The sequence below is a fragment of the Aptenodytes forsteri genome, unplaced genomic scaffold (assembly GCF_000699145.1).
Source record: "Aptenodytes forsteri isolate BGI_AS27 unplaced genomic scaffold, ASM69914v1 Scaffold194, whole genome shotgun sequence".
In the NCBI taxonomy this organism is placed as follows: Eukaryota; Metazoa; Chordata; class Aves; order Sphenisciformes; family Spheniscidae; genus Aptenodytes; species Aptenodytes forsteri.
The window spans coordinates 588,912-603,078 of NW_008795243.1; the positions used below are offsets into that span (position 1 = coordinate 588,912).

The window sequence follows — 14,167 nt, forward strand, 5'->3', positions numbered from 1 at the left end:
AAGAACAAACTTTTTTACTGGAATAAGTTGCCCAGGGCACTGGGGAGTCTCCATCCTTGGAGATACTCAAAACCCTGACTGGACAAGGCCTTGAGCAACCTGCTGTAGTTGACACTGTTTTGGGCAGAAGGGTTGGACTAAGTGACTTCCAGAGGCCCCTTCCAACCTCAACTATTCTGTGATTCTGCAAAATACTTGAACAATCTTGAAGCAGAAACTGAAGCAAATACATCTTGCATCATGCCCAAAGTGTCAAAGAAGTGCTGAATCAAATAAAAAAGACAAGGTTATTAAGTTGAAAATATCCTGGCCCTAGATTCCCAAAAACTGTGATAGAAGGACTGAGAGAAGGAAAACATTGTAAGAACCTGACCAAAACTAGGTTTCAAAGAAACCAGCTCATTATTTTGTTACCATAGGCAACCTACAACCCACAACTTGCATTACAGCTCATGTGAGGCAGCTGTTTTGACGAATAGTTTTAATGATCAAGATTGAGGGAATATTTTCCGATAGAGGCACTGAGGCTGTAAGAAAAACTGAGGATTTTTCTTCCCCTTGTACTATAATGGATACATTAGCTAAAATACTTCAGGCTAGTTGAGTAGCATACAGTTTCCCTGCACATTCACCTCCCAGCACATTTTAGCACACATTTAATATTTTGGTAAAAATTCTTGTACACATGCCCGTAATTAATTTTCTGTTCTCTATCTTTAAAATGTATTACAGAAAGTTACAAGTCTAGTCAGATCTGTTCTAATAGTTCAAAATCAAGACAACTAAACAAGCCTAGACAGGTCAGTACTATTTCTTCAGATTCAAAAACTAGCTTACAGATACACCACCTACATGAAGTGTCTATTTTAAGAACAGGAAGTTAAATAGCCTAAAAAGCTGCAAATATCCCACTGGTTAGGCACCAGGAGTCTCAAATACAACTTAAGGAGTCAGACATCTGAGACTCTCCCTTCAACTTATTCCTAGATGTCAGTGTGCTGTGGAAGGGCTCTTATATTCAGAGATGCATCTCAAACACCAAACCCTTTCCCACCCATTCTTCTCCCCACACTTCTGACATGGCAGGTAAGTACTTTTATGATTACATGAAGTTTAGCACATGCTATATGAAGGTTATCTTCAGAGGTTTTTAGACTGACAGCACAGCGCAAATGATCTACACTTCCGATTTGATCACTTTCTCATGAAAAAGTCGCTCCATTTAGTTGGCTCATACCTGATTACTGGCGGCCATTATCAAGGTTCTCGTAGGCGCAGATTGGGGTTTACCACTTGGCATAGGCAATGCGGGTGGTAAACTGGCCATAAGCTGAGTCGGTGCTTGCAGACTGAACTGGTAAACATTAGGAGCTGTGCAAGGTGGTGTATCAGAATCCTTTTGGCAGAGAAAAAGGGGAAAAGAAAAGCAACTTTACAGAAAGTACAGTATATACAGGCTATGCATGTGAAAATGCACCCAAATATCAACTCATGTGAATACTGTAAAATTTAATGATTTTTTTTCAAAGGTAAAAATAAAATACAAGCTAGCACTATGTTTATTTTACACATCTAGCAAAAGTTTAATTGAACCTGCATCAAGGAGACAATGTCAACAGGTCTATGGCAATCAGAGGTCAGTTCCAGTCAGTGCAATCTAAAGCCAAAGTTATACCTCTACCAAATTCGAATTAAAAGATGAGAACTAAGGTTGGGAAAACAGAACAAGAACAGCAACACTGTTAGTGATACACGGGCTAGAATTTTAGGTGTCATGACAGAATCAGTCCTCTGAACAGTGTTCTGCATTGTACTTATCTGTACAGCAAAGTTACTCACTGTAATTGTTATAGTCTTCTGCCATTCTACCCAGCAACAGCAAAGTTAGGGCTCCACCTACCAAGAAACAAGGAGACGGTCTGCCAGTCAAGACTAGTATATGCACACCAGTCACCCACTTCACTGCTAGTTAGGAGTTCTGTTCCCCTCGCTTTCCATCGGAAATCTGAGTGATAATTCTTCAGGGAAAGCAAGATGGATGTAGGATTACAGAAACAGATACTGTAATGGAACTGGTATTACTGATTACTATTCCTCCTCCTTCCAGCCTGACCAACAGCAATTACATATGCATCATAAGCAGTCATACTGGTGATGTTATAACACTGTGTGCCTGGTGCAATTAACAGACAACAAGCAAGGAGGCAAGCACAGATGCAGGGGTTTATAGGAATTACTGAAGTCAGAAAACACCTGACTGCCTCAATTCTTAAATGACCAATTATTTTCTACACTGAGAAAGCTGAAAAGCAAGCTACAGCCTTTTGAAACAACTTTGAACACAGATCTTGTAAAACATATTTTCCAGCCATAACACAACGGCAACAGATAAGTAGCTTCCCCTACATTTTACTGCTGCTTTTTACCTCACCCTTAACTCCAAAGTATTCTGAACTTGAAAATAATGGAAAAACCTATTCTTTATCCCAAACCACTAGTGTTTTTTCCATTCCCAGCCATCTGGCTCGAAGTATAGCAAGAGATGGGGCTTGGCCAATTAGTAGTTTAGGAGTTGCCATATTAAAAGACATTATTGGCTCAGATCATCAAGGACCTTTAACAGTAATTACTGAAATATACTACTGCTCTTTCTCTAAAGATTAATTGCCTGGAAGCAAAGACTCTTCAGTTAAACCAAGCAAACTTTAAATAGACCTCCAGCACTACTACTTGCCCTCACACAGCCTTGCTTTCCGAATAAGATTCTTTGGTTAGCGAATAGGCTGTCTAGGAAAATATTTTCAAGAACAAGAAAATATTTTAAAGCTTTTCCTGGGGAAAGGAGAAGGTCATTTAAGAGAGACTGACAGTTGTGAATACTGAGCAGCCTAAGGAATGAAATACTAGAAAGCAAAACTTGCATCCCAGCTGAAGTGAATACCCACAGTAGAAACAGTCCTCAATAAAACTGTCAGCTATTAGAACAATCACTCCTTTATTGGTCCATATAAAGTTGTGCTTACTAAAAAATAAGTTCTAGAAAGAGAGGAGCTGTTCTACTAGGTCAACTAGTGGTAAAAGTTACAGTATGCCTTTGTGAAGCAGTTTCAGATATTTGCCTCATTAATTCACTAGAGAGATCATACTGGTAATAAGAATCTGTGCAGAAACTTAAGTCTTATTTATGAGATCAGATGTTTACCATTTAATAGATATGTTCACAGTGGGCAACTACATGCTGTAGCACTGATCAAAAAATTAAGCTTAGTTGTATGCACATGCAAAGCCGACTGCCTGGATAAGATGGCATTTTTCTCCTTTGCCCAATCCTACAATATTAGCCACAGGAACAGGCTAAGGTCTCTACAAAGATGAAGCTGATACATTCTCCTAAGTAGGTGGTAGAGTCAGGTACAGGGGCAAGAACTTGGATTTCTAAGCTGAAGTTTCTTTAGACACTATTGGTCATGGAATTATTAAAAAGCTTATAAAAAGAGGGAAAAATAAAGCAGGGGTAGTCATGTTTGAACAGACAACTTCTGAGCATGCTCACAAGTAACCATGAGCAGGCAGTTGGGAGGGAAAAGGGGATCTTACTGTCTATCCAAACCAATGCGTTATCTTCTGTGATGCAACCTTCACAAACCTGACCAAAGAATAGTTTTAGTCTCTCCACTCAAAGAGCCTCCCCTTTCTCTTCTGCTTCGATACAATTAGACCCCCTGAAAATTCACATACTTAACCCAGATGGGACACTTCTCATTTATAAGATTTCTAAGGGGTTTTGTGCAATAAAAAGTTAACTCCAGTATGGAAGCAGCAGCAGATGGAAGAGAAAAGGGGGTCATATGGTTTAACTGAGACTTCAGCACAAGGAAGCTTGTGTTGCTTTATTTTAATTTTGTAATAGGTACGTTCTTCTACATCAACGTCATTTACTGATACACATCTCATACAAGTAGATTGTATCTCTCTTCTGAGGCAATCCTGGATTGCTAACAGGATTACTGTATGGAGTTGATATGCTGACTTCTCATCAGCATCAAAATCCTTTTGTGAAGAGCATTACCTTTCTTACTCAAACTGAAAGGTTAACCTCAGTGATCAGAAAATTGAGCCTAATGTGAACAAAACTGATTTTCCACAAGCACTGCCTACACTGAGGGATTAAGTCTTACTTGGTCTTCTGGACAGGATTCTTAAGTGTAGTGGGCAAACTTGAAGCATTACAGAAGCTCAGAAGACCTACAAGTAAGTAAATGCAAACAGGTAATACTCTGACACTTTAGATCCATGTCTGGAAGACAAAAGCTCTGACCCTTACTAGAGTAAAGGCTACAGAGGTCACATTGTAAAAAGATGAATGTAAAATAAAGGGGTAAGATCCCTAAATTGATTCTAGTAAATAATCTAGGGATAAAGCTACAATGACTGCACTAAAAGCCAAGATAAGTTCCTGATCTCTTGAATACTACTACTATGAATGCCAATCATACAGAGTCTCTCATTCTGCAAGGAAAATATCTTCTAAAGAGATGCTTTTGGAAACAAAGAGAGACTGCCAGATACAGGTTTATCCTACTGGGAAGTTTCCATTTTAAAACATACTCTTTAAACCAGTTTCAACTTCCTAAGAACTTCGTACCTGGAAGGAAGATTTCTACTATTCATAGCCTTGATTACTGAGGACTCTTTAATTTAGCTTCATGTTGGAAAGAAGATAAAGTATGGAAGAGACCTATAAACTCAAGTGTTACTGAGGAACTCGCCTAACTGCACATTTTGCTTGAGAAATGGAATCCCCTAGCCTTCTGTCTAGACAGAAACAGTGAAGCACTGCAGTCATATGAAAGATGAAGAGCTGAAGCAATCTTACAATCCAAACTTCTCTTCCTGACATCGGAAGAGAACAAAAAATCCTTTACTGTTCTGCAAAATGCATCTGCCATTATAAAAAGTCCGAGGACCTCATCAGCAAGAGAATATTTACTCACCAGAAGCTCCTTACTAACTAGGTCTGGCTGTAAGAGCTTATTTCAATTCCATTAATAACTCAAGGCTTAAGATACAAGGTAAAATGTACTGGTACATTCATCCATCAAGACAATAGGTTCAGTTTCCACGAATTTCATGTGCACTCAATTATACTCATAAGCTTCCTTTCCATGATTCTAAATGCATGAAGAAGTGGTGCCTTCTGTTTTGTTTCATGATGTAGTCAGTTGAGAAGTTTCAATTGACTGACAATAGCTACCATTTTAGAGCTTTCAATTTCCAAGACAATACTTTTTTTTAAAAGCTGGAGTGGCCTAAGAAGATTAATTCACCATCCCAGTCTGTTTAAGTTTTGGCCCAGTGGTTAAAAAGTCTAACTATCCTAGAAGTCAGTTCTCAGAAATCAAAACTTAAACAATAGAATGAAAGTTTCTTGCTAATGTGACAGATTTGGGTTCTTACACCACACTCCCCACCCCCTAAGAATGAACTACAGAGGTCTTGGCAAAAAGGTTCTTATTGTTTCCATTCTCCAAACTTCTCCCACTAATTAAACAATTTTTTTCTCTCTCCCACAACATTCAGGAGCTGGAAGCTGTGAGAGAACAATAACCACTTCAGTAAAAATTGTGTTCCATCTTTGAAAGCAAAGAACAGAAAATAGTGAGAAAATTGGTGTTTATAGTTAACACTTTACACTACACAGATTTTTTCATGTGCCCCTCTGCTTTCTTACAATTAAAGTGATTTAACAGATAACTGCTGCCAGTCTTACTCCTTTTGCCTCTTTTCCCATTCTGGCCTTCTCCATTATACCTGCATTAGCATTTGACATTATAATGAGCCAATTCAAGGACGTGAACCACAGAAACAGTAATCCCCTTTTTACTAGCTTCACCTTCTGAATCAGCTCACCACAGGATTAGGTGAACACCAGTGCAGAAAAGCAGGAGCAACTAGTGAACAGAAACATCCCTAGCAAGAACATCTAACTACTGGACTGGCTTAGTAAAAGCGTAAAAACCACACTCCTTGGAACATAAAGCAACACCAGAAAACTTCAGACATTTCATAGTTTGGGGCCACGTGCAGGAGCAGAACTTCAATGCATGCTCTCGCTGGAATGGTTTTAGCCCCAGCGTACTTAACTCTGCTTGATAAATCAACATGCTTCCAAGGTGATTTCATGGATTACACCCTCCCATCTAATTTCTTCCACGTCAGCTTGTGCCATTTCCTGTTTTGGTAGGTGGAGCCATAACTTTAACTATGGTGTAAATAAAGTAGAATTGAGACGAACAAGATTTCTACTTCTATGGGAGGTCACAGGGTAAAGAATTTGCATCAACACAGTTGCACCATTTCCATTTGCCAGCCTATAAACAATACAAAACAGTCTCGAGTAAGATGCAATTAGTTGATTTTTCTGCCTTTAGGTCAACCACATTACGAAAGGAAAAAGTCTTGGTCATCGTGCTTACAGCAGGGGAAAAATGAAAGAAGAGATACAGGATACAAAAGCAAACTGAAAAATAGGCATCCTCCAAAAGCATTAGTGTTCATTTTACAGAAAGACAACTAAAAATGTCATCTAATTAGTATCTACCAAGATTAAATACAAGCACAGTACCCCTTTAACCTCACCTCATTATATCCTGCCAGGCCTGACTGCAGGCTTATTCCACGTTTTATCAATACTCACTGTATTGCAGATAAGCCATCTTAAATAAAAAAGGTCCCAGAAATGTGTCATTTCAAATTTCCTTTGTTACTCCTAATACTTTCATTTCACAGGCTTTCAATTGGTATGTATTGTTAACAGTATAGTAATATTTCAAGTTAGTGTTTTTCAAGTTAAGCACTAAATTATAGGACTCATTATGTAAGCTGAACATATACCATACTAGAATGTTAATACTGAATTTAGGTTTTCTTCCATCCTAAAATGGCTTAGGTACCTCTGTTTTTTTTCAGGGCAGGGAATGTTAGGATACTGCAAGAATACAACTAGCCTTTGGCATCAGAAAGGAGTTTGAGCTTGACTTTTACAAAACTGTGTGCTTCTCTCCTTACTTTACTGACATCATAGCAGTAAAATCCAATTTTACTTGCTGTTTTACACATTCTCTCTGTACCCTTCACTGCTTAGAATAACTTGTTACCAAAATTACTTTATAATTTTGTGTTCAAAATTGCGCCTCCTGCAGCTTTGCAGAAATTTACCCTTACTTCAATTGGATACAGATAAAAGACTGCTCAAGCAACTGAGACAGAAGAACTGAAGGAGAGCATGAGACAGTATAAAACAGCACACGGTCAGAGATATGGGTTAAAAAAACAAAAGCAAATGTGGGCCTATATGGTGAAAGAGGAAAACAGGCAAAAGCAGCCCTGGAAAAATTTGTTCCCTTCTCGTCCACAGAAACTGTCAGTAATCTGCATAGCCAGAATAGGAGAAAGTTTTAAAGGATTTGAGGCTTAAACTCTTAAATGCCACAAATCAAATGTCAATCAAATGCTTTTCCCTGGTAAAATCAGGTTGTCTGTGTCTGCGCAACTCTGCTCAGGGTTGCCCACTGCTTTATCTGGAGACAAGCTGACTGCAAGTCAGCACTTATCTTTCTTTAAAGACTAAAGATTAAGAGGCCTACTTTTTAGAGCACTTGTTTCTATTTGTTCAGGAAAAGAGCAAGACAGAATCTGCATTCTTTTACAAAAAGATGATCAACTATCCATACACATTTGTATTGTTACTTTGGTTAGGACATGAGAATAATCAGACACATAGAAAGAAGTGAGAAAAATCTATGTAGCTCTTGCTCTTAGACTGAGAATTTTTTTAGGCCACCCCCTTCTGCCCCCTCTCCCTACACACAATTTCAACTGGAACTCTACAAATTAATCATAGTCATTAAGAAAGATTTAACAAGACTACAAGAAGAGCTGTTAGAGTAACTATTCTGAAGCGTCTGTCCCTCTACTGCAGATAAGCACATGCCTTACACCTGCAAATTTAATCACTTTAAAAAAAGCAACATTTATCAGGACAAGATATGTCATATACTCTATCACCTCTATCTGTGAATAGGGAAGTACAACAGTTCCTGCTAATAAACTGAAATTCACAGTCTTTGACTAATAGGAAGGGGAGATGGTGATAACTTCATTAAGCATGTTGAGTTCAAGTACTAAGCCGCAATTACTGCAGAGCAAGTAACAGTTCCAAAGTCAATGTGGATCTTGTATGCGTTCAGCAGAATGACAGGAATAATGAGTATTAGTCTTATCAGTCATATTTATATACTACTCTCACACTGTAAGCATCCGATCAAAGTACTGAATACGTAATACTTGAAGACAGTGAAAAGACATTCCACAAAACACTTACGGTACTGCTCACCGTATCCCCTAGCTGACGGGGGCAGAACGGTGGGCAGATCAAGTACTGACATTCTGATGAAAGGTTCTTATAAAGCCCAAACAGCAATGGCTACAGCTAAAATTTCAAGAACAGTCTGAAAGAACATACTGTAAATGCTAAAAAGTTAAATAGAGGCAAGGATTGTATTCTCCCCCAAACTAGACTACGCAAGTACCTTGTTCACTGAAACTTTAACTGCCTTGACATGACTGCACAGTCTTGAGAAGTCAGAACTCCTCACAAAATAATCTTGTCGTAGAAGCCCAAAGAACATTATCACCAGAAACACTAAAATAAGGTGTATGGAATTTCTTAGATCCAAACTTCTAACACACAACTTTGAGATTCTGTGCTGGACTGGATATGAGATTATATATCTGTTAGGTAACAGAAAAGAGTTTTAAAACTTTCGTATGAGCCATTACATCTCTTACTGATATGCAGGTATCACTGTCACATAAAATGCTGTACTTTATTTGGCATAACAGCATCAAAACTGCAGAGCATACTTAGCACCAGGAATTATACCAGACCAAAATGAGACTGCAAAAACATACCTAGGATTATTTTTTACTTGGCAGAGAGTGTTGATCAGGCAGCAGATATACTCCAGCACTACTCTAGGACTTCCTGAGCTAATAAAAAGCAGCTTTCCACAATGCTTAAACAACAAGAAATCCAGGCCACCAGTTACAGAGTGCAGGTCCAGAACAAAAAAGCACCCGGGGGGAAAAAAAAAAAAAAGGCATTTTCAAGAGGAATTTGGTCACTGCTTAGGTTCTCAGACTGACATCTGCAACTAGCCAGAACAAGCAGAGAGCTGGGGGTGAATATAGCTCATTTCACCTGGTTTCAGATTCTCATAACAATCACTTAACTCAGTATGACGGTTAAAGTGAGATTTCCTAACACCAGAGGCTTATTTTCTATTGTGGAACAGTTTGACTCTTGCTCCCATAGAGTAAAAACTCACACACTTTGCACTGTCCTTGATGGCAAAGATATTTATAAAGCATCTTCCATTATTCACTTCAACATTTGTTGGATCATGTGGGAATGTGTAGTATTTTGCAACTTACCTGTTTGCATGAATAAGTGAAGAATACATACTGCCTTTTTGTCAGGGCATCATATGGTATTTTAAATACCTGCACAGCAGAATACTTCGTTGAGAAAAGACTTACTACATAGATCAGTTTGATAATTAACAGAATCCAGAAAAACATATGCGCAGTCGAATACATTCTGATCATCAGATTCCTTGTATCCATGGGTTTATTTCTATGTGTTCCTCAGTTTGCTCCTGATCACTAATATTTATATTCTTCACAGAGCTGAGGTAACAGGGCAGGAACTTTAGTACTTAGTATTTTGCAAGGAACTACATTAGAAGTGCCAGTGAGAGTCAGAGACATGTGTTGACTGTATTGACATGTACAGTAAGACAAACCCATAAACTGAACAGCTATCTCACTAACAGTAATAGTGATACCAGAAGACAGATTTCTCTTCTACACAGTATTTGATCCAAAACTTACTGGTCCTTATGAAAGCTTTCTTTTGTGACTAACATTTCGCAGTTTGCTAGGACACTTATGAAAGACAGCACAACTAGGATTTCATCAGCCAGATAGTGCTAGCATAAGGCATTTTGTAAATAGCTTTGCTGCCTTGGAAAATCCATAAAAGTATACTTTTTGTACAAATTATGATTTAGTCTCATTAGATCCAGGTCTGAGTTTTGGGCTGTGTAGACAGTGGCCTAGAAGTGTGTTCCCCTGCAAGCTAGTCCTGGACATGCAGAGGTGAAACCAATCATGCTCATGAATTTGAGGCACTGTACTGAGGAAAAGCATATACATCTAAAATACACTGGGAAAGAGAAGGCTGTCTTTGAAGGAGGCAGTTCTCTTGTTCCTCAGTGGTAGTTCTCATCTTCAAAAGGTTACCATCAGTATGGTCCCCAAAGGAAGGAAAGCAGTAGCGGGAATGGAAACAACTCAGGGTAGTAACTTTAAGCTCTTACATCCCTACACTTCCATTTTTCTGAGTACGTACAAAAGTTGATAGGCTGACTTCTAAATGTTAGCTCTGGTTTATGCCAATGCAGTCTTCCAGAAAAACCTGCTCTTTTTTATTGTTCTATTCTGACACCTGTTCTCCTGCTGCTGGAACAAATCTATAACCACTGCTATCTGTGAAGTGCCCCTAAGTCCAAGACACCAGGAGCCTTGTCTATTCAGCTGCTGAGCCATATTTACGGAATATAAGGCAAAATCTGTAATGCTGCCAGAACTTCAAGGAAGCAAATCTTTAAAAACCATACAGCATGCTGTATTACAACCAACTAAACTAACTAGTGTTACAACCAACCATTGAACTATAGGTTTTAATAAAAATTCTAGGATCCCTATGAGCAATACTGCACTGCTTTGATAATGCTTGCGTACTTAATATATACCGCCAATATTGCTTCCAGGACATATTGACGAATATATGCAAGGCCTCCAGACTTACGGCCTGTGTACAATGATGTGATGACTTCAGAATATAGCTACCTCTGTGCTAGAACGGACAGCTGGAATACTTGAACTTCAGTAGAAGCTGAAGTTCAGAGAGGGGCAATATGACCAAGTAAAGTCACAAATTGTCAAGCCTATTTCCTCTTCCTCAACATACAGAAGTTGACTTCTATTACATTGGTAGGCTGATCTCAAAAAGGTCAAGGTGCAGCTGATCACTATTACCAGTGAAACTTTAGCAGTAAATTGAAAAGCAAACACACTATCAAGTCCCTCTAATTTGACAGCTAGGATCTTGTAGTTGATGCACAGCAAAAGATATTCTGCAGTCCTGCAAAATACACGTCCAGAAACAACGTCTTGACACAGACCTTGTGCTTAAGGTTAACAGTGACATCATAGGGATGAGTATTTTGCTATTAAAATAAAACGTTAATTATTGGGAAGAGATCAGCAAACCGTCAATCTAGGATCTCCCTGCCTCCTGCATTTTCTTTATAATCTGTACCTTGCTTTCAGTCTTCAGTATCAGAGAAGTTCAGAAGATTAACTTTGAACTTCTATATTCTAAATGAATACAGAATCATTCCTGAAAAACAATCCTTCCACAAGATCAGAGCTAACATTATATATAACTCTACAGTGATGAGATGCACCATATTCATATTCCCTTGTTCTGAAGCTGGTACCAAAGTTCACTGCATCATATCTATTTGCAGCGCACCAGAAGTTTTGGCACAAATACCAGTTGTCACACATGCTAGATGTTCCCTTGCTGGAACCTAGGCATAGTATTATGCCAGATCATGCCACGGACAGCCTCTTTGACTCTGGCAGAATAGGCTTCTTTTGCTGAATCAGGTGCAGCTCGGGACTGCTTAACCAGAACTTGCTCACCCTCACATATCCAAGTGTGAGTAGGATGAACTCACCAGTTATTTGTCAGAAACCTGCCATTCCATTCCAAATTAAGATAACATGCTGGCAGTCTACTAAGGACATAATACCAATAAGTGACCAGGGCTTAAACTAGGGTCTGTCACAAGCACATGGGCATAAGGTTTTTTATTTTGTTAAAAAGGGTAGCATTTGCATTTACTTTGTGGATGCCCAAACTGATTGCAGGTCTTTCTTGTTGAGAGCTTCCTTTTCACTTTTCATTAATTTCTCTGGCATCAGGCAATGAAGTTTCATCTTCAACGTCAGGCAAAATGGGACTAAGGGGAGGTCATAACCGCTAACCACCCATTACCTTGGGAGTGCACAATATTAAGCAAATATTTGCATTTTCTCATAAAACTTATTGCAGCAGAATCTTTCTCACTGACATACTCAAACCAGGAGCATGGCTAGTAGCATCACTGGCAAGCATCATGCTGTTCTTTTTCCATTAGCCAGACAGTGCAACTTACATTTACCTTATTTACTGGAGGTGGAGTGAAAAGACAATTCAACACAGAAAATTCAGTAGTGTAAAGGAATTACAGAAAGTAACCAGAACATATAAAGAAGGCACTTGTCCCTCAAAAGTTATTAATTTTTTATTGAATACAATTCCCAACTTTTAATTCCATATTTGACTAGTTTTTGAAAGCAGTCAAGAAACAGGTACTTGGACCTCTCTTGGCATCATCCAGTTACTCGCTATTGTAGTTAACTGAGTATTACACCTTGTTCCAGTTAATACCTCTACCTAGCACAGAATGCTTCAGTAGATTTGTAATGAGCACCTCATGCCATGCAATGCAATTTTGTGCTTTATAATCTGCACTGCCCAGTTCCCTGTTGATTTAACTCCATACCGAAACAAAAACACCTTATAGAATCTTAAGAGTCTGGGAACATACCTAAAAAGACTACAGCCTCCTCTTCCAGGAAGCTACAATAAAGCCCAGCAATTACTTTCAAATTACACTTTCAAACAAGGAAGCCGACAGCAAGACTTTACATATGAGGGCCCCATTACCGTTAAAACATGAATTGACTGCTTGGCTGAAAACCGTAAGGAATATTATTCACCTTCACAGCACGATATGATGTTCATGTTCAATTTGGGGCGTGGAAAAAAAGGACCAGGATTTGACAATGGGAGATTTTGCTTGATGGGAAGATTTATGAAGATATATTTTTACTCTTCTACTTAATTAGCTACTGTTAACTTGGGTTTTCATATTTTATTACATTTAACTACCACCACAAAGAGTACCAAAGATTTAGGATGGAATTAAGACCCATTTAATTTAATGAAAAAATATTTGATTTCAGTAATTTTTCTGAGCAGGGGAAGCTATTAATTTGCTGTAGCAGCTTAGGGACAGCATCTCATTAACTGCTGTTGTATCAGTTGAGGCTTTGAAGAGTATGATAAACTCTGCACTTCTTAGTTTAACCCATTAAAAGAAAAAGCTTACAATGTCACTGCCGGAGAGCGATGATACAGAAGAGGCAGATGAGCCAGAGGATAACTGTTGTGTACTAGCCAATGACAAAGCCAAGCGTTGGTTGTAAGATGGTTCAGAGTCTCTGTTCTGTTGCTGTTCTCCATTGCACGGAGCTATCTGGTCTCTTATTTTCAACCTATTATCTGTTAACAGAAAACATAAGTATCATTTAAGAGCACAGAATACAAACACATGGGCCTTGAGGTCTAAGAAGAGCTGCAGTTTAACAACCTAATTGAAAAGCAGGCTCAGAGTAAACTAGTCTTGGGTTAGAAAGTTACAAATTTCTTTTATTTTTTTCCTACATATCTGAAAGTGATTAATTTCAAGACATGAGTATTTTGAATTACATCAAATTCAAGAAAAAAATTTATGTTTGTTTCAAAGATCTTGCAATACCTACCAAGTTCAGGTGATAAATTAATTTTGCTCCCCCACTTCTTTTTAATCCAGGCCCTGTAGTCAATCACTTCTTGGGTCACTTTGATGATTCTACCTAATGTGCTAAAAAAATTTTTCAATTAAGTATTAAACAAAGACTATTGGTTACATATTTGCAAGCATTTCAACAAGCAATTAAATTATGCTAAAAGTCAGTTTAAGATATCCCTAACCAAAGAATCCTTTTGAACTTTCATTTCCTTAGCACACCATTTAATCCACTGAAACATCACAATTTTTACATTACTATATTACTTATCTTCTACCATACTAACATGCAAGCACTGACACATAGGTAAGATTTTTACTCTGTATTTCTAAATGGAGTGCACCTTAATTATCAAGAA

General features: G+C 38.3%; 1 protein-coding gene across 2 annotated transcripts in view; it reads right to left on the bottom strand.

The window, feature by feature from the left end:
* Positions 1-14,167, bottom strand: part of PAPD7 (poly(A) RNA polymerase D7, non-canonical) — a 61,200-nt gene that overhangs the window by 12,373 nt on the left and 34,660 nt on the right. The window contains exons 9-11 of one of the 2 annotated variants that reach the window (XM_009278708.2): positions 13,783-13,883; positions 13,350-13,522; positions 1,238-1,396 (exon numbers count right to left, since the gene is read on the bottom strand). In XM_009278708.2, coding sequence (XP_009276983.2) covers positions 1,238-1,396; positions 13,350-13,522; positions 13,783-13,883 — 433 coding nt within the window. The remainder of the gene's footprint in view (positions 1-1,237; positions 1,397-13,349; positions 13,523-13,782; positions 13,884-14,167) is intronic. The other variant, XM_009278709.2, reaches the window with a different exon arrangement.